The 20,422-nt window shown below is 40.9% G+C and overlaps 1 protein-coding gene across 3 annotated transcripts in view; it reads right to left on the reverse strand.

Moving 5' to 3' along the window:
* Exoc6b (exocyst complex component 6B) overlaps positions 1 to 20,422 on the reverse strand; it is a 451,773-nt gene that overhangs the window by 117,548 nt on the left and 313,803 nt on the right. For all 3 annotated transcript variants that reach the window (XM_006506729.3, XM_006506728.3, NM_177077.2), the window contains one exon: positions 10,868 to 10,941. In XM_006506729.3, the coding sequence (XP_006506792.1) occupies positions 10,868 to 10,941 (74 nt within the window). The remainder of the gene's footprint in view (positions 1 to 10,867; positions 10,942 to 20,422) is intronic.

Here is a 20,422-nt window from a genome sequence, read left to right on the forward strand (position 1 = left end):
AGAAAAATTAAGAGTTCCTAAACTAAGAGGTTTGAGACACTGCTGACCATTTGGCCACCATAAGCCTCGGAAACACAGCCTTTTGCTGGCCTCCTAAAACAGATATTGAGTTTCTAGATTAACTGAATATATCTCAGTTGCTATATAAAAACTAGGAGTCAAGCTTTTTTGGTTGTTTGTTTTGTATTTGTTTTTGTAATTTTTTTCCCTACTGGTTATTTCCTGTGAGTTTTACCAGTATTTAAAAGAGGGTGGGGGTGCTGAGGGTATCAGAGGAAGGAGAGCTGTCTTTCCAAAGAAATACTATCTAGGAAGGCTTCATAGTCAAGTTCGATTTTACTTCAGAGTAAGAGTTCTCTTAGACTGTCCTATCATCTTTCTTTTCCTATAACTTCAGTGAGTTGTTTTATCCCTGGAAATCAACAGACCAGGAAAGAAATAATACAGGATAATCAAGAAGGAGCTACTGTAAAAAATGGTCCACCCGTGGGTATGGCTGCTTATACACAAACCTGTTGCCTCTGCAGGCCCCTGCTTGCTGTTATCTTCTCTTGGAAAGGACACCCTTCTTCCTGGGTCCACTGCCTCAGAGAACCAACCTTTGTAACTTGCCTTTGCTCCTCTACTCTACTCTGCGCTTTCTCGTTTGTATGACTGCTCTGTTTCAGCTTACCCCTTAGGTCTTGATATCCCCCATGGAGTCTGGAACTGTCTTAGTGCATCAGGAAGCAAGCACACTAAGCTCAAAACAGTGTGGCTGTACCATGGTGCTCTGTCCACCCTGTGATGGACTGTAAGGATGTAGACTGTCCTTCTGGTTTCCTTCCTTCACTGAAGCCATTTGCTTCTCCTTTCTCACCAGTCTTTATTCCTTTATCCATTCATGGTTTCTGAACTTGCCTAGAAGAAATCTTTAAGTTAGGGCTCTCTGGATTCTTTTGGGCACTTGCACCCCAGGAGTCTAGGGAGCTTGGAATAGTTTATAGCAAAGGTTTGTTGTTGTTGCTGTTTCGTTTTATTTTCCCCAAAATGAAATATGCCCCAATTCCCTAAATCTAGACCTTTGCTGTCTCTCACTGCTGCCCTCCAGTGGCTGTCAGAGATTCAGTGATGTAGGTGTGAGACAAGTTTCAGGCCTGGCTCTGCTGCTTCCTCTTTGGACTGAGTGTTCTCCAGTCTGACCCTAGATAGTAGAGCTAGCAGACCTCAGGTCAGTATTCAGAACCACGGTGCTTTCACTCAGCTAGCGTCAACACAACCTCCAACACTGCTCACAGGGAGACACATCTGTGATGAATCTCCTACCTCTCTTCTTAAAGTTGGGACTGTGTCAAAAAACCCCAAAGTTTCAAATTTGTAGGTATGCATATACATGCCAGGTATTAAATATGGGGAAGAGCACCTGAATTGGCCTTTTTTAAAAAAGGGAATCAGAACATAGTGGAATTCCTCAGGCTATCTTGCAGGCTCCCCAGGTATGATGGTTTGTATATGCTCAGCCCAGAGAGTGGCACTTTTAGAAGGCATGGCCCTGTTGGAGTGGGTGTGGCCTTGTTGGAGTAGGTGTGTTACTGTGGGTGTAGGCTTTAAGACCCTCATCCTAGCTGCCTGGAAGTCAGTATTCTGCTAGCAGCTTTCAGATGAAGATGTAGAACTCGGAGCTCCTCCTCTACCATGCCTGCCTGGATGCTGCCATGTTCCCTTGATGATAATGTTCCTTTATAATAATGGACTGAACCTCTGAACCTGTAAGCCAGCCCCAATTAAATGTTGTCCTTAAAAGAGTTGCCTTGGTCATGGTGGTCTGTTCACAGCAGTAAAAGCCTAACTAAGACACCAGGCATCTAAGATGAAGCAGAAGGAGCTCAGTGACACACTCTATGGACTAAGGCAGAAGCCACCAGGAAGCTTCTATACTATGATTGTTAGGGCTTTGCTCACAATCAGAAATGGAATATAGCCCTGACTTCTGTGCTGACAGACCTGGTAGGGAGGTCTGGAGAGTGATGCTATCACCACACCCAAGGTAAATTATGGTGGCCCTGCTGATGTAAAGATCCCAGGGTTGTGGCAGACCAGATCCATTTGTGGAAATTTCTGTTCTACCACGCAGTAGAAAAGGTCTTCTGTACTCTTCCAAGCTGCAGTAAAATATGTGGACAGTCAAGCTAACTCCTGTCTATGGCCAGGTGGGGTGAAAGCAATAAAAGAAGATGATAACTAGGGAGGCCCCCTAGCTAGAAGGCCAAACCTAACAGATTTTTCATGGGGAAATATTCTAAAAGTCTGCTGTTTTGCTTCTGGGCACCCAAAAGAGCTTTCTCCTAACCTACCTAACCAAAAGAACTTGGCTTTCTGTCATCATGTATTTGTCATTAAAACAATAAAAGAACCCTAGGAAGGTCCATAACATAAGACATCCATAAGCAGTGTTGCCAGGCACACAAATGATTCACAGGAAGAACCATCAAACAGGCCAAAAGCTAACTATCTACCAAATGCCACCCCACAAAGAACCAAGGCCTTATGACCTACTGCCAGAAAGTAGGTCTCTTCATCATCTGAGGAAATCAAACACTAGAAGATACATTGCAGAGTTCACCTGATCTTCCAGTTTCCCTTCAAGGACCCAGCCTTTACTGAATGAATGAACGAATGGTAAACTACCATGGCTTTCATGTAGTTGTCCTTTACTAGCAGTTTTTCTTCTTCAATTCTCAGCCTCCCTAAAGCAATTCTGTACAGACTTTTGTAACTAGTACTCCTCTATGGCAAGAGGATACTGAGCAGAAAACGTCCTTCCCTCATCAACCTATTTGTCTCTGACTGGCAGGTGACTCCTGAGCGTGCAGGCTGGCACTCAGGTTTACACACAGTCAAAAAGGAGCCCTGCCAAACAGCAGTGCTTAGAAGGGGGTTCTACAAAAAGACCTCATCACTGTGCCCTATCATGACCTATGCTGAGCCAGTCATAGTTTTTATAAGGTTATAAGCAGCATATGAAGATCTACCACATAAGGAACAGGATATATTTGCTATCAGTTTCCTTTGATGTAGGAGGCATAATCTTGAAGGGCACAGGTGTCGGCAAAACATATTATTTCATCAAAACAACAAAAAAACTGTTTCCAAAGACCCAAAGACCACCTTGTTGAAGTTAGTTACCATTTTAATGCTAGGTTGGTGTTACCTCAAGCTAAAAGTCCTTTCCTGAGAATCTGAATAGCAAAGTATAGCATAATTATCCTTGCCTGGGGATCTTGCAGGAAGTTCTGCAGCTGTACTTAAAATTGAACAAGTGTGGCTGCACACACACAAATGAGCTAATGAAAGTGACATCTCCTGGAAGCACCAGGACTACCCGAAGAGTGACTACAGGAAGAGCAGAAAGCTGAAAAGCATGCTTTCAAGCCAGAGTGGCTAGAAAAACCCAAGTCTATAGAGAAGGGCCCTGTCACCTTCACTGTATTCTATTCACCCTTCAATGGTGTGAAGCATGATGGTAAATATAAGATAATGCTTCCTGAATCTGGAAATTGGCATCTGTACTCAACTGCTTGCTGTGCCTATGTCACAACACAAATTATGGCCAGCAGGAAGGACTTCTGATGACAGCGAGAACAGAGAGATATGTGCAGGTAGTCAGATGTGCTACCATGACCTCGCAATCTGGATTTCACAGTTGCTCTGTCATCTCTCTCTACACGCCCTAGCTTAGTGGTGCGGATTGTCTTTACCAGGACAGGCTGCTTTAAGGCTTAGGAGTGCCCACACTTTTGGCATTATAACATGGTGTTGCCATCAAATATTCAAATAGAAGAACTGCACATCTGGATTACAAACAATAGCAAACAAGTATCATAAAGTTTTAAACAAGTTATGATTTTTGTGGGGCCACATTCAGAGCTGCCCTATGTGGCCTATAGGTCATGGGTCAGACACAGCAAGACCTTTCCTTCCAGACCTACTATCCATATGAGTCTCATAGTCCACAATTTATCAACCTATTTATTTTTGACTGGGGCAGATGATGCCTGAACTTGCAGGCTGACACACTCACATTCACACATAATTGAAAAGGACCCCTGCCAAGCAACAGTGCTTGGGAAGGGCTTCTACAAACACAATTATTGGCCTAGACAGCTCCCTCCTATGATGGTTTGAGTGAAAATGGCCCTATAAGCTCATATATTTAGCTGATTAATTTCTAGTTTGGTGGAACTGTTTTGGGAAAGTTTAAGAGTTATGACTTTGTTGGAGGAGGTGTGTCACTATAGTTGGGCTTTGAAGTTTCAAAAGCCCACGCCAGACCCAGCTTCTTTTCTCTGCCTCCAATTTGTAGATCTGTTCTAAACTCTCCTCTACAGCTCCAGTGCTGTACCTGCTTGCCTGATGCCATGCTTCTCGCCATGATGGTCAAGGATTCACCCTCTCAAACTGTAGGCAAGCCACCAATTAGGTGCATTCTTTTATAAGTTGTTTTAGTCATGCTCTTACAGCAATAGAAAGGTAACTAAGACACCTGATGAAGGGGTCTTAACACTTCCCTCTGATGCCCACCACCAAGACTCTCTTTCATGAACTCATTCCCCTCCTATACAGCCCCTAGTACTATTCTCCAGGAATCTTTGTGCCAGGCATGGCAATGCATTTCCATAATTCCAGCACTCAGGAAGTTGAGGATCCAGAGTACAAATCCAACCTGGGCTACATGGTGAGGGCCTGCCAATAATAATAATAATAATAATAATAATAATAATAATAATAATAATAATAAATATAATCTTATAAACAACAATGATATAAATATAATTTTATAAACTGTCTAAAAGCCTCTCACAACAACAATGTTAATAATACAATAAATATAATCTTATAAACTGTCTAAAAGTCCCTCACATTCCAGCAGTTGAAGGACTAATATGAAGAAGCACTTGTGGGAGGTAGTTTTATGCTAACAACTTCTTGTTTGTGATAAGAAATGATAACTTGCACCTGGGGCCTTTTGAAACATGGAGCTGCCCAACTCCTACTTGCCTCTGGTAAAGTCCCCCAGTTAGTCAGTAGTTTAGAATGGTTAGCCTGTGAATCAAAGTATATTTTAATGTGTGGTAGGTCACAGAATCATCCATTGATGTAAGTGGACTTTCTACTAAGACTAGCATTTAAATAATTAACAGAGGGAAGGTTCATTTTAGGAATAACATAATGTTCATTAGAAATAGATATTTTATTTCAAAACAAAATTTTTATTGAGTAGGATCAAGACACAATAGAAAATAGGAAGTGAAGCTGGACAAAGGTTTCTGAACTGTTTTCTGGTTCTAAGTGGAGACTAACTCAAGTTACTGATTCCTTTTACCTTAACAGAAATAGCACCATAATCTATTCCACAACCAGAAAGAAATGGACAGGCAGCTCTTTAGACACTACTGTTGTTTTTAAGGCAAGCCCTGCATCTGCAATGGAAATGCACTGTGTTTACTTTAGATGCAGGGAAGAAGTTGGGGAATAAGTGCCCTAGAGGGAATATCCCCAGCTCACTCTAAAAAAAGCCCAGATATCTTGGGATGGCTCAGTGTGGAAGTGCCTTGCCAACAAGCTTCATTCAGGAGATCTGATGCAATGTCATAGGCTTGTTCATTCAGCTTTAAAAACATTTAATGCAGATTGAAAGTAACTGCTGGGGCTACAAAGGGGAGGATAAGGTGATATTACCAAGAAAAGGTCATCTGCAACTGTTAACTGCTTTTAAGACATGGAAGATGAACACTGTAAGCTAAATAAATACAACATACCTTCTCTGGGCAGCTAGATGCCCTCATAGTGAATTCAAATAACAACAGCATCAAATATTCTAGGGTCACACACTTTACAGCATTGAAGGAGGATAAATAGGACATTAAAAAATTTATCAAGAAACATAACAGCAGAGAATAAAGACAAAATAAGACAACTTAGAGGACAAGGGCTAAAGATCTTAATAAGCAAAGGAATGAAGAGTCTACATCTTAAACCAATACACACACTCACATCGACATACACACACTGATATATACACACACACAAAGAGAAAGAGATAGATCGACAGACAGACAGAGAGACAGAGGCAGAGGCAGAAACACAGAGACATACAGAGGAAGACAGAGAGTCTAATTTTCTTTCAGTTTAATTCTCCTCTCCACGATTATTTTACAGCTCTTTGTGCCTAAAATGGACCCCTTTGGTACTTATAGGTTCAGTCTTGTCCTGTTCTGCACTTTTCATGTATAAGTATTCAATTCCAGCTAGACTATAAGATGCAGTTTATGTCCCCATTTTTTTACACCGAATTGACCCTGTGTCTAGCCGAAGACAATAAAATGTGGTGGAAGTGTTGATCTGCTAGTTCTGAGCACAGACCTCAATGTTTTTGTTCACTTCCTCTTTTGGAACCCTTCCCAAACGGTGTAAGCAGCTCTATAGAAGGCTGCTTGTGCATGAAACATCACATGAAGCAGAGAAGAGCTGGACATAGGTGTTGAGAGCTTCTACACTGGCCAATCTTTTCAATGCAGCAGCTAACTGTAGTGAAGAGACTTGCTCAGTGATCTAGCATTGCTGATTAATAGAATTTTGAACACCACACATGGTTCAAGCCAGTATGTTACGAAAGTCAAACAACTGAAATACATACAATGTTCTATTGTCTACATGACAATTCTTATCACAACATGTCCACATTAGAATCAAGGACTTAAGTGATCGTCCATGTGGTCCTTTAGGCAGAAGTCATGCTCAGTGTGTGCTCACTATGCATCATTTAAGCTGTGTGCACAACAGGCACTCGGTGTTTGATGAAATGAACTGAAATGAAAAGCCAGTGTTGATGGTCAGCAGCATTTCTACTTCACGTTTTCCCCATAGAATTGCTAAAAAGTAAAGAGCCACCAAGAATCTACTGCTGGCCCATAATAATGCTTAAAGAGGAATAATTAGAGGTCACCAATTTCTGGAGAGTAGCTACTACTTTAAAATCGTTCATTAAATGAGATTTTATTTTGTTCTCAAGCTTTTAACATTCCCCAAGCTTGGAAGATGAAATATATACATATTTTTGCATGTAAAATTGTATTGAAATTGAACTTATATAACATAAATATGACATGTTAAGGAATAAAACCTTTCAACTTGTACTGACTAGTTCATTATTATTAATAGCCAATTTTCTAATTCTAGAATCTTAACAAATGAAAAGTGTATGTCAATGTATTTTAAGTCTGAAATATCATGAAAGCTTGTATATTCAAAATGTCATTTCACTTTTTACCTTAAGAAGTAGAAAAATGGAAATAGAGTACGTGAAAAAGGATGAATGGCTTTATAATCCACATCTAATTTTCTTTCTAATGAAATTACAGGGCTTTTAAATTACACTCTGCTATTACAGCCTATACAGAGATTCTTTCATCAACGTCCATATTTTGAATATGTTTTAAATTATCATTCACCTAATTGCATCTGAAAGTCTAACACAAGAGAACAGGAGCGCATGATCGGCATGACACACTTAGAAACCAGACAGGCAAACAGCCAGTATATGCATGGCATTGAAAGACTACGCATCCTGAAGCACACCAGGTCAGATCTCTTTTACATGGGCATATACCCTACAGTTTGCCTTTTATGGAACTCTGCTTGGGACAGGCACAGCTGTTGCCTGGCATGGCTACTGCCATCTAGAAATCATAGCACCTGTGATTGCCTACAGGACTCTCACAAGACTGGCCCTTATGCATTCCTCCTGGACGTGGAGGAGGGGAGTGATTCTCCTCCCCTCTCTGAAGCTACAAATGCTGGGCAGGGGCAGTTCTTCTGCAATGGCTTAGCTGATTAAGTTGCTCGTGTTCCCTATAAACAACCCCTTGAACTGGAACTGGAGACTAAGTAACTCCAGCTAGACTCCAGTGGAATTGTTTTTGTTTTTTGTTTGTTTGTTTGTTTGTTTGGGGGGGTGTTCTGGGAGCTCTTGTGTATGCTCTATCTTGGATAATCAGACACTTGGTAAGAAAATGTCATATAACATTTGCTTTAAACTTTCACTTCTGGTGTTTCCATTACCATTTTAGATTATTTTATTTACTATTATTAGTGTGTGTGTACAGGATGAGGGTGTGTGTGTGCACACACCACTGCAGAGGTCAGAGAATAACTTTATGCAGTCAGTTCTCTGGAAGCAAACTCAGGCAGGTTTTCATGGCAAGTGCTTCACTTGCTGAGCTATAGTACTAGTCCCTGCTCATTCCATTTACTGTTTTGATCTTTAACTTGTAAAAGCCTAATTAAGTCTATTAGTAAGTCAAATAATAAAATTAGAACCAAACAGGTTTAGATAGCTGTGAGAATGACAGAATCTCTGTGCTGACACATCTTAAAGAAGAACAGGATTAGTGAGAGCCCCACTTGTAGGTTCAGTCCATAAAACCACCATCTACAGGCCAGATGAACAGGAACCACTCCTGCACAGAGAAACGACACCAGCATCAGAAAAGAAGACGCATGACTGGCAGCATAAGGAACAGAAAGCCAAAGTCTCTTCTCAAACAAGCAGGCAATGAAAGCAGATTCAAAGGGCTAGCACTGAGACTAGTTATGGCCATTTTACAATGATATTTCTTGTAGGTGAACGTGTTGCTCTGGGTAGAGTTCTCACCAAGTGGGACCCAACACACAGTGTGGGTTGTGTGTTCTGCAAAGATGGAGAAAATTGCAAGGGAACATTGCAAGTTCTATGGTACACCTCCCGATTTAGAATTGTGCTTTAGGACTGTGAGGAGTACAAACACTTAGCCACCCCTCATCTTACGTTAAGTCCCCTATTATAACATACAAATGGAGTTTTACTTGTAGTGTGAACATCTGAGAATGGTCTAGATAAACTAAAAGAAAGAGATGTTTTTAGACCAGAATGTGAAAGGTTTGTTTTGTAGCATGTTAACTATCTGGTAACACAGCCTTAAACTATGGATGTGGTTCAAATCATCTAGGTTGGAAATGACCCCTTTCCAACTGCTGTAACAGAGAAAGGAACAAGTGGAATTTATGATACTGTCTGTCATTATCAGTAAAATTCTGTATTTTGAGCTTTTACCATTTAAACATCACAAAAGAAACACTCAGGGAGAGAATGCAGCCCAAACAGGCCCTTCAGACTCTCCACTGAGCTCACAAGTGCTTGCACTCACCCCGATGTGCTTTCCCATTTACCCCTCAGGTCACATTATCTTTAAACACTAATTGCTTTCCATAGGTACCAGAGTTACAAACTACTGAGAATGACATTTTCTTTGCATGAACAGTGAAAAAAGAAAGACTTTTTCTTGGCTATGTCCCTCCAATGAAAAACACTTTCTGTTTTCCAAGAAGCCTGAACAGGCATAGAGGTTTTGGAGAACAAATTCCAGAGGGAGGGAACACATCCCCACTGAACCCTAAAACAAAATTTCATTCTTCCCATCTTAGAGCAAAGGCTAAAACTTGAGCATCTCAAATCCAGAGGTGGAAGGTATTCAGCACTGGGGGAGATCTCCATTTCTGACAACGCTAGGAATGTTTTATGAAAAAGAGAACCCCTAACCCAGCCCCCAAATATTAAGTTGACACACGTTTCTAGGACGTGGCCTGAATCCTCAAATCTTGGTGGGACTATAGATACATGATTCTGCTGAACAGGGCTTTCCGGAATTGTCATCAATGACAGATTACACTGCCCATCCACAAGGGTCCAGGGCTAGCTCACGCCATCCATTACGGGTTAAAAGCTATTCCGGCAGGAATCCAGACACAGTGGTAAGGAGGTTACCCAGACAAGGGGTCCTACAGCTTTAAGAAACACTCTGGGCATCTACAAGTTTTCAGAATGCAAACTATGTCAGCTTTGAAAACAAGAGGCACTGCATCATTATGGCAGGAGAAACAAAGCCAGCCCCCTTCTCAAACAGACAAAAAAAGATTGTTTTAATAGGAGAGAAACATCAGTCATTGATGCTTACTTCATTCACACTTTCTATCCAACCCCATCCATCTTCAGAGTGAAGAGATGACAGAGCATAGTTACGGCTCTCCCGCTTGGCCCCCACCTACCTTTTCTTCCTATACCCCAAACACCAGGGCCTACCTACCAACCCTCCCTTTCTAGTTTGCAAAAACAGCCCTATGGGTGGCCTTTCCATTTTACGGGCTTGCCAAAGCTCAGGTAGACCTAAATATCAGCCTTCATCATGACACTGTAACAGGATTTCCCATCAGGCTAGCATGACTGGTCAGAACCTTTGCAGACCATCTGTAAGCACCCCACTCCACTCCATTGCTGATGACTGACTGCATTCTACAAAGGAGGCAACAGAAGGTAGGAGGCAGCAAGGAAAAGTCAACAAACCACACTAACAATCCAGAAAGCAAAGCATTTCATTTTCCTTCAACACTATTGGCCGCATTATCCACAGACAAAGTTCTCTAGGCAGGCAGTCTCTGCATCAGTGCACCTGCTTAGCATGGGTTTGACGAGTCATCTTTTTGCTGTGTCTGCAGAAGTCAATGGCCACACAATGGATCGCATCACTTGAGGGTCACTTGAGTCCCTCTACTCTATGGATCCCTCCTCCCACCCCCTGCCTACCCTTCTACCCACGAAATCTTTACTCCACCATTGCTAAGGATCTCAGATAGCTAAATAAAAGAGGTGGCCTCAAACACAGGGAAAAGCCCTTAGGTCTCCAGTGTGAATCACCAATGCCAAACCCCCTCCCCTCCCCTTTTCCTTAAGACCTGATGGTCTTCAGTCACACATCTTAAAAGAAAAACAAAAAACAAAAACACAAAGACTTACTTGTCTCAAGTCGATGAAGGCCAACTGCAGCGTGTCCTCCTGGAACCCAGGCACCGGGCCGGATCTGGCAAACTCTGTGGGAAAGAAAAGAGGATAAAAAGCGCCTTTAACTAACCATGGACAGGGAGATTGGCAGACGGATGACAGGGAAGACAAGAGAAGCTGGGGGAGAGGAGGCCTGAGCTTCTAAGGAGTCATGTCTCTCTCCCTTCAGCCTCTTTGTTGGCCCTTCAAAATTCGTGTCATCAAAACACCATTAATTCCAGCATCCTGACAGCAAGGAAACTGTACTAATTCGACCTGAAATTTATTCCCATGAGCCGCTCTGGGCTTCAGAGTATTTGTTTTGTGAATGGACAAACAACTTGCAAAGGAGGAAGGGAGGGGGGAAAAGAAAAAAGTTTTTCCTCTCAACACAATAAAATCTTCAGCTGAGAAACTCTTTTCAGTTCCGAAAGCTATTTATATTTCAGATCACTGAAGGAATTTTCTAATTTCACGCCTGTCACCTCATTCCCTAAGCATTTATCAAAAATATTCCCTGCCACATCATTAATTATTCCTTCACTGATTATTTGTATTATCTCATGAGTGCCAACCTCCTACATGACACACGCATGCACACCACTAGCAGCAGCTGCTGCCTTGATCAGAATTTGGCTTAAAAAAGCAAAGCAGTATTGACAGATGTGAAGATGCCCACCTGGATGAGGCTTACTACAGATGGTAAGGCATATTTGCATATGTGTGTCCTTCTCCTACAGTCTTTGCCCTTGACTTTCATTTCCAAGCTGCTTTAAAAATTCCATCTTTTCTTCCCTCCACCTGCTTCCTCAAAGGTCAAAGAGGCTCATACGGATGTTATCTTCAGTTCTCAGTAGCACCTGAAACAATGCACTCTTAGAATTCTGGCTTCCACATCTTTATCAAGAAAGAAATGGCGAAGGACTACAGGGACAAATGCTACTACAACTTAAGAATGACAAGTTTATTGTCTCTGAGCCCTTCTTATTACAAAATCAAAAAGTCTGAAGATCCTTCCACACAGATAAGCACATAGCACAGTCAGCTCTTCTTGTGAAGTCAAACCATGATGGGCATTTCACATCTATCTACTATTTACAATAAAAGCAGCTCGAGTACTTGGAAAAAAACATGAAAAGATACATATTCTTCAAGATCAAAGTTAAGAACCTATAGAACTGCTGTAATATCTTCTTTTTATTTTTCACAGCTAGCTAGAAAAGTAGAAGACTCTCTATATAGGACAAATTCAAAAGATGATGTACGAACAAAGATTACCGCTTGTTTGGCTTTGTCTCTCCCTTTCTACTCATCTTGAAACCATAATAGATTTACATAAAATTGCAGTCCCAGTTTTAAAAATAACACCAAACTAGATTATAGAGACAAGTGAACATCATATGAAAGAACTGTAAATCAGTACATTAATTTCAACATGGCATAAATGTGTTATATACCTGAATACAAAATACTCTTATTGCAGATACTTCAAATGAAAAGGATGCATAAGAAAAGAGATCAACTCCAAACACAGACAGCCTAAGTAAAGTGGCTGTTTGCTTTGAGAAGAAACTCATTATGTCAAAACTTAGAATCCAATATTATCCAAAGGATGACTAAGAAACCTAAGTTTCAAAAGAGTAAAGTTCTAAAATGTACAAACATCAACTGAAAAGCATGCTGCTGAAAAGCTTGACACAGCATAGCCTGTACATCAACAGTAATGTGCAGTAAGTAACAGTACAATCATATTTAGTAACCTGGAGTACAGGAACTGTGCATCCCAAATGTACAATTACTTCACATGATGCGCTTGTTGAAACAAGTTCTTCCAGTTATAACTACAGCCTCTCTTCCCAACAGCCTGTTGAGTGTTCAGTTTGCGTACTTCCTCCAAGGTTAGAGATTGTCTGTATCATTCAAGCCAGTGTTGCCTCATTTAAAGCATTTCGAGTCCTCTCTATCAGAAGGAGCCCAGCTATTGGGATGTTCTGCTGTCCTGCCTATGTCAAACTCAACAGAATTCTCCATGACATACCACTGGAAGGCTTGCGAGCTAGGCTTACATTCATGCTATTCCTCAATGAACATGAACCTGGTGATAGATAAACTGGCTCACAAGTCTGGATATGTTTCCTGCTGATCTCTTTTACTTTAGAGACCTGATTTTTATGACATACCAAATCCTCAGGTTCCCACAAGATACTGAAGCCTTTTTATAAAGAGAACCAGAGAATGATAATTATGCGAGGTACGATGAAGTGAAGAGATTAATCTCTACAAATCACTTATGGAAATGTCTAATTACAGTAAAGTCAACTTCTTATCTGTAATTTTTCCTCTTTTTACTTTATCAGTACTGAGCATCAAACCTAAGTCCTTGTGCATGCTTGTCAAGTATGTTATTACTGAACTACAATCCTATAATCCCTATAATCCCACATTGATAGTAAAGATAGTCAATTCCTTAGAGATAAGGACCCTATTACAAAGCACAACAATTATTAAAAATAGTAGATGCTCAGGAGGTGGTAGTGAGCAGGATGTAAAGTGAATAAGTAAAAAATTAAGTAAAAAAAACAGCATGTTTCTAATACCCTTATATAAATAAATGTTTTACATATTAAAAAATAGTAGATGCTTAACAAATATTGTTAAATATGTTTCAATTAAATAATTTACATAAAAATCAAGATTCACTAGAAACCTAGACCTATAAATGATAGCAAAAGTCTCTGGGTTGTTATAGGTTTTAGTTTTTAAGGGAACAGTCGTGTGTGTGTGTGTGTGTGTGTGTGAGAGAGAGAGAGAGAGAAAGAGAGAGAGAGAGAGAGAGAGAGAGAGAGAGAGAGAGAGAATAGCAGCAGCAGCAGCAGCAGCAACAGCACATGGCAGCCGCCGCCCCAAAACTGGAGCTCTACATCTTCACTTGTAGATCTCCCAAGTTCAATAGATGACTTAACTTTGTTTATGTTTTTAAAAATCATTAAATCAAAAATTAGAATAGCAGATCACTTCTTATACTGTAATGATAAGCAATAAGCCAAGTCACACATATAAGCAGCTTGGCAGAATGGCAGGCATATCACAACTAATTATCCTTATAGCTGTAGTGTGTGTGTGTGTGTGTGTGTGTGAGTGTGTGTAGGCACTTCTCGATAAAGAAAGGTTCATAGCTTTTACTGAACTCTCAGATGTTTGGTGACAATGTCAAGAAATATTGTCCTGTGCCTATGACAACACATGAAAAGAAATAGAGTTGAGCTAGGGATGGCTCAGTGAGCAGTCATTTACTTATAGGAAAATTTATAGGCAGTCACTTAATTATTCTGTTTTAACATGACTAGTCTGTTAGGCACAATACAGAAAATTTCATTTGTAGTATTAGAAAAATTAAATAAGAGCATTAAATAAAATTTCTGTAACCGTGATTTGATATAATCTCAGAAATATAACCTCCTAGAGTAAAAATCTTATAAATACATGAAAAAAATTAGTAAGATCTGTACATATTTAAAAAACAAAATATAAATTCATGTAGAGCCTTATTTCAGCTAGGTGAAATATAATATAGATGGGACTCATGCTAGTAAGCACCTATTTCACAATTTTATCAAGGCTGCTACAAAGAGGAGAGTGATTTCTTTGTATTTTATAAACTCTTGTCAGGCAATAAGAGGAAATACAAGACTACAGGCGTGGTGACATAAAACAGTACCAATTAGCAGTACTTCTTTTAGTGGCTAGAGACACAAGACTGGCTGAGATGCACAGATTCTCGGACGGACACTGCCTGGCAGGTGAGACGGAAGCTGATGTGTGGACAAGACAATTTCACATGCTCGTGCTAAGGCCTCTGGGGCCATGGACTTCTGACAGGAATCTCAGCCAAGTAGAAGAAGAAGACACAGTCATGGACTTGTCCTTCTTGGACTTGTTCTGTACAGCAGTTTTTCAGTCTCTCAGTGACTTGTGTCAGTATGAAAGTGTCCACAGCCTAGGGTTCTGCAGGGGAGCCTCAGCACCATCCAGGAAATAAAAAGAGCCTGTTTCATTTCACACAGAACCAAATTCTCCCTTTCACCAGTTCCTGCTGCTTTCGGATGGGGCCAAATTCTGGTGAGTTGGCATCTGCTTGCAAGTTAAGCTATAGTAGTGGCAAGCAGCATCAACTCACTTGACAGAGTACCACTTTCTCCATCCTCTGTCCTGTCTTGTCAGGAGGGACTCACTGAGCCTAACATGTTACCAAGTCCTGACTCTGAAATTCACTTTGAAAACTGAAAAAAAATTTTTAGTCAAGAAACTGTCAACTAGTTGAAGGCTGAGAAGTAAATTCTAAAATGAGACTCACAAAGTTACAGGAAAGAAGGTATATAGTCAAAGAAGATTCCAAGGAAAAAGAAAATTAGAATATCCAACAACCTCTGATATTCTTAATGCACAAACACTTGAGATGTGCTTATCATGTTAAGAAATGTTAATTTTCAAAAATATCATATAAATTTTGCCTACAATTTATTTTTTTCACATTACATCTCAACCGCAGCTCCCCTTCCTCTGTCTCCTCTTAGACCTGCCCTCGCAAATCCTTCCTCCTATTACCCCTTCCCTTTTCCTCAGAGAAGAGGAAGCCCCCTTGGGTACCATCCCTCCCTGGGATATCTAGTCCCAGCAGGACTAAGCACTTCCTCTCTCACTAAGGCCAACTGGGGGGAAGTTAAATAATGTTTCATAGTCTAAAAATGTTACCAAAGGGTAAGAGAAAGAAATTTTGCTGATTTCAACTTTTTTCTAGGTTTCTTTTCAGGTTGATGTTGACACTAATAATAAAGCCCATTGCTTTGTGGGAGAAGAAAACAAATATTTCAAATTTTATATGGTACATTCACAACTGGCTGGAGAAAACAAAATACTTGAAAAAGCATAGTGAGTACTGAGGACGCAGTAGGTAGGTAACGTGCTTGCCTTGTGAGTGTGATCCCAGAGACCAGACTTACAAAAGCGTCCCATAGCTGGGGAGTTAGGTCCCTGAGGCCTGGTGGGTTTGCTGTTAAGTTCCAGGTGACAGTGCAGCAGTAAAGGCCCACCAAGGGAAAACTACTCCTTGCCAAGAGGATGAAATCTCTGGCTAGTGTGGACACATCACATTCCAGTTGAGCAAGGTTAAGGAAGACAAGCTCAGCTTAAACTATGCTTAAGAGATAGGCAGGATAATTATCCCTTTAATGAGATGATGGACTTCCCTTGCTAGATTTAAATCTCTAGTAGCCTACAGAGTCACAGTCATGTGACTTTTTGAGTCTGCTGGAATTCTGAACTATTAGAAAACAAAACTTTTCCTTTTCTTCTACTATTTTAAAAGCATGCTCTCTCTACAGCTTTGAGTTTTGCTCTTTCTCTAAAATGCTCCTCCCTGCCTTACAGGTGCCTGCCTCCATGAGGCTGACCTGCATGTCACTCAAACGGCAAGGCTTTTTAGTTCCCCATCTCTTCCTCATGCTATTCCTCCAGGCTGTGTCAAGATTCACAGCTTGCCTGCCTGGAGTTTTTCCATTCTTAAATTCTTTAATTAATGTGAGGGGACCTAATTTCCTTGCTACCATCTAGTGACCACAAAAAGATACCCCAAAATTTCTAATAACACAGGTCAAGTAAAGGGCAAGTCTAAATAAACAAGGGGGACAGCACTTAAGTAGTGAAAGCCGTGGTTGGCTTCAATAGAGACATGCACATGAGCATATATGGACAGCTGCACACAAAACTGCCACAGAAAAGTAAATACAAATGAGACAACATCAGAGTTAGACGGGATTTGAGAAGTTGAAGCAATCTCTATATACAAACAGAAGAAAAAAAAATCCATCCATCTCCCTCTCATTGCCCACATCCTGGCACAAAATGGGGAACAGAGTCCATCTTAAGTGATCCTGGGACATTTAAGAATACTGGAGCTCTTGTAGGCTTATCAGTATTGAAAAATGATGCATCATTTTATAGATGACTAATATCTCCCATGCACTTTCTTTTTAAACTTCCTTCAAACCAGCATGTGAGCTATTAGAAACCACTGCAGCAGTTCCAAGCCAAGTATGCTTTAGTGACACTTCTCCTTGCAACTTCCTCCTAGTCTCCTTTCTGCTTTCATGCCACTTGTCCTTTTGCTCTGCCTCCTTTCTTGGTACCTCTTTCTACTTTATCTTGGTTTCTGGAAAGAGAGTTATTTTCAAAGCCCACCCAGTGAACACAAGGATCCAAGCCTCCAGCTGTGTACCTCACTGTGACCCATGTAGCCAGCTCCATCACTTCCCTACTCAATCACTTCCCTAACTGCAAGCTTTCTGTTCCTTACCATATCTTATACACATGCATACATGCATGCACACACACACATACACACACACACACACACACACACACACACACACACACACACACACTGGACATTAGTAAAGCTGAAAAAGACAAGACATTTAAAATTTATCTAAAGCAAGTTTGGAAAACTGAACATAAAAATGATTCTTCACATATTATCCATAAAACAAGTATAGTTTTTAAAAGAAAGATAAGCAATGGGAACAATGTATTTCCAAAAAGCAAGATCAATAGTATCTGATAGATAGGTGGAACAGCAAATGTGGGAGGAAAACATAATTTGTTTAGACAAGAGGGAAGCTAAAAGACAAACTACAAGAAGGCAGCAGCACTGTATCGCTGCTCCAGGGAGCATCTAGCTCAGACAAGAGGAAAGAACATTCTCCCATGACTGTCTTAGGGTTATGGTTTAGGCCAGTGCTAATAAGACTCCTAGACTAAAGTGTGTTGAGGCTTTGTGTGCATCTTAAGATCATGTCAGGTCACAAGTGTTTTTTTGTGGGATTGAAAAAAATAGAAGTTGTTGTTGCTGCATTAATATAATGGTTTCCTGGTATCTGGCTCCCTGGAGCAGCAGATAAGGGGAGTGTTAGACTAGAGGATGGCTCTGGGGAAGCCAGGCCCTCTTGCATCACTTCAAGGTGGCTCCAGGAGGCTAATTGCGAGAAACTGATAGAATCCCTGGAGAACCCACTCCAGGTCCTGTTGGTCAGAAAGTAGATGGTCAGAACATAAAGAAGGGAGCTCCATGGAAGAATTATATCAAGAAGAAATAAAAGGAGGAGAAAAGGGGGAAGAATAAGGCTCTTAGAGACTCAGCTCATTACATCTTTCACTTCAAGGTGGGTGGGGTATAGAACACTGTGCCTACAGTTACTAATGTAACAGTGTATACCTGAAATATGTTCATGTATGTGTTTTACCACACTGTGAATGAATAGAAAACATAAAGCAAAGACTTAAATAAAGTATCCTCAAATCATATCTTGTATTTAAATCATAACTTATATTTAAACATGCAATAAAGCATTAACTCAATAGTAGTAGCAGCAGCAGCGGCTGTAGTAGTAGTAGATACAGTCATACACAGAGTAGACTCATAAAGAAAACTGTCAACTCAATAACAGTGGGATAGGTGGTTTTGCACTTGTACCTACACAATGAGTTCACAGTCATCCATGGATAGAAGCACTTCTGGGAGAGGAGAGTACTGGGATTCACAAAGAATGTGTTGAAGGCCTGGGAGAACCCATAAGAAGCAGGGTCCACAGAGCTCTGTGTCAGGAGCAAACTTGCCAGCAATTTTTCCAGCTCTAGACATAGAAATGGCCCCAAACTCCTGAGGCTACTTGGCCTTGGAAATTTTTCCTGCCAAAACCATGAAACAGAGGAACTTGGAGGAGCCACACTCACGTACGCCTTGGATGATGTGACTGCTTCATTCATGTCTGTGGTTCTGGAGCCACCCATGACAGTTAATTCTGGTCTTCTTGTCAATGGCTGAAGCAATCATGCTCAGAATTCAGCCCACAGAAAGATCGGGAGTGGGAAACAGTGGCCTAGTTTATGGGACAGGCATGGTGAGCACAGTACTACAACAGACCCTGCAGAAGTGCTGGCAGGGAGAGCAGGTCCTTTCAGATTCTGTTAGACAGCAGTCCCAACTACAGACAACTAGAAGGAGCCATGGTCAGTGGTATCCTAGGGTACAACTAAAGATTTTGGTGGTAGAAGTTGATCCTGAAGCAAGTTTGTGGCTAGGTCATAGTCAGGCTAGTATTGACAACTCAGAGACCCAGTCATGAATTCAGCAGGTGCTGTCAATAAACCTACGATAGGCCTGCCACCTAGACTCTAAAACATATTAGAGTCCTTATGACAGTCAGGGCTACCCAGTGACCACAAGAATCCAAACCTCTAGCTATGAACCCAACTGTGAACCATGTAGCTTGCTCTGGCCTGCTCAATCACTTCCTTAGTTACATGCTTTCTGCTCCCTCTATAATTGGTGCTGACGGTTCCTCCTCTATACAATGGTATGTAGGAGTGTGACTATTTAACAGTGACTACAGTGATGAAGAGCAGCTCATTGGCGTGCATGCTTATTATCTGCAAGGCCCTGAACTTAATCCCCAGAGTCTAAAGAAATAAATAACGGGTGACTGCTGAGTCACATTCTGCCCTTATGAATGAGATTAGGTGCCCTTGACAAAGAGCCTGAGAATCTGCCCTGCTTTATTCAACCTGAGAACAGGATTCCTCCCTCCAGAGCATGCAGAAGCAAGGTGCTACCTCCAAAGCAGAGGGCAGTTCCAGACAACCCAACCTGCTACTGTCTGAATCTTGGACCTTTCAGACTCCAGAACTGTGAGAAATACATTGCTTTTGTTTATAAGTTACCAGTCTCAGGTATATTGTTATAGAAGCACAAATAGAAAAGTCTGTCTGTATGAAACAGTCCTTAAGAGACAAAACCAAATGTATGTTCCTTCAAATGTACAGACACCAAAGCAGAGCTACCCAGAAACAACAGCAAAAGGACAAATACAGCAGTATCAAAGGAAACAAAAACACTGTTCATAACTGATCCACACAATGGAGGTCTTCAAACTGCTTGCAAAAGAACTCAATCATCTTTAAAAAGCTAAATGATAGGCAGAGACAGATATAAAACTAGATAGAATTAGAAAAACAATACACCAGGAAAAGGAGAAAATTAATTAAAAAATTGAAAACATAAAGAGAACCAAAAAGAACTAAGTAAGAGGATGGAGACTGAAGACCAACAGGGCAGAAATGAACAACTCAGGAGCCATCACCTGCAGGGTGGACTATGAAAGAACAAGATAAGGAGACAGAGAAATGTAACATCTAATCTGGCCAGACAGAGGGATAAAAGAAAAAAATTAAGGAAAATGAACAAAGTACAAGAGTCACAAAAAGGGGGAAATGGTCAGAGAGGTTAAAGAAATACTGTCCAAAACGTTTATATCTTAGGAAGCATATGGATATCCAGAAGTATGGAACACAAACACTACCTCAGACCAGTTCAAGAGGAAGATCAAATGCCAAGATCAGGGCTGGAGAGATGGCTCAGTGGCTAGAAGCACAGGCTGTTCTTCCAGAGAACCTGGGTTCTAGTCCCAGCCACCTACA

This window comes from Mus musculus, chromosome 6 (assembly GCF_000001635.26).
Source record: "Mus musculus strain C57BL/6J chromosome 6, GRCm38.p6 C57BL/6J".
NCBI lineage: Eukaryota > Metazoa > Chordata > Mammalia > Rodentia > Muridae > Mus > Mus musculus.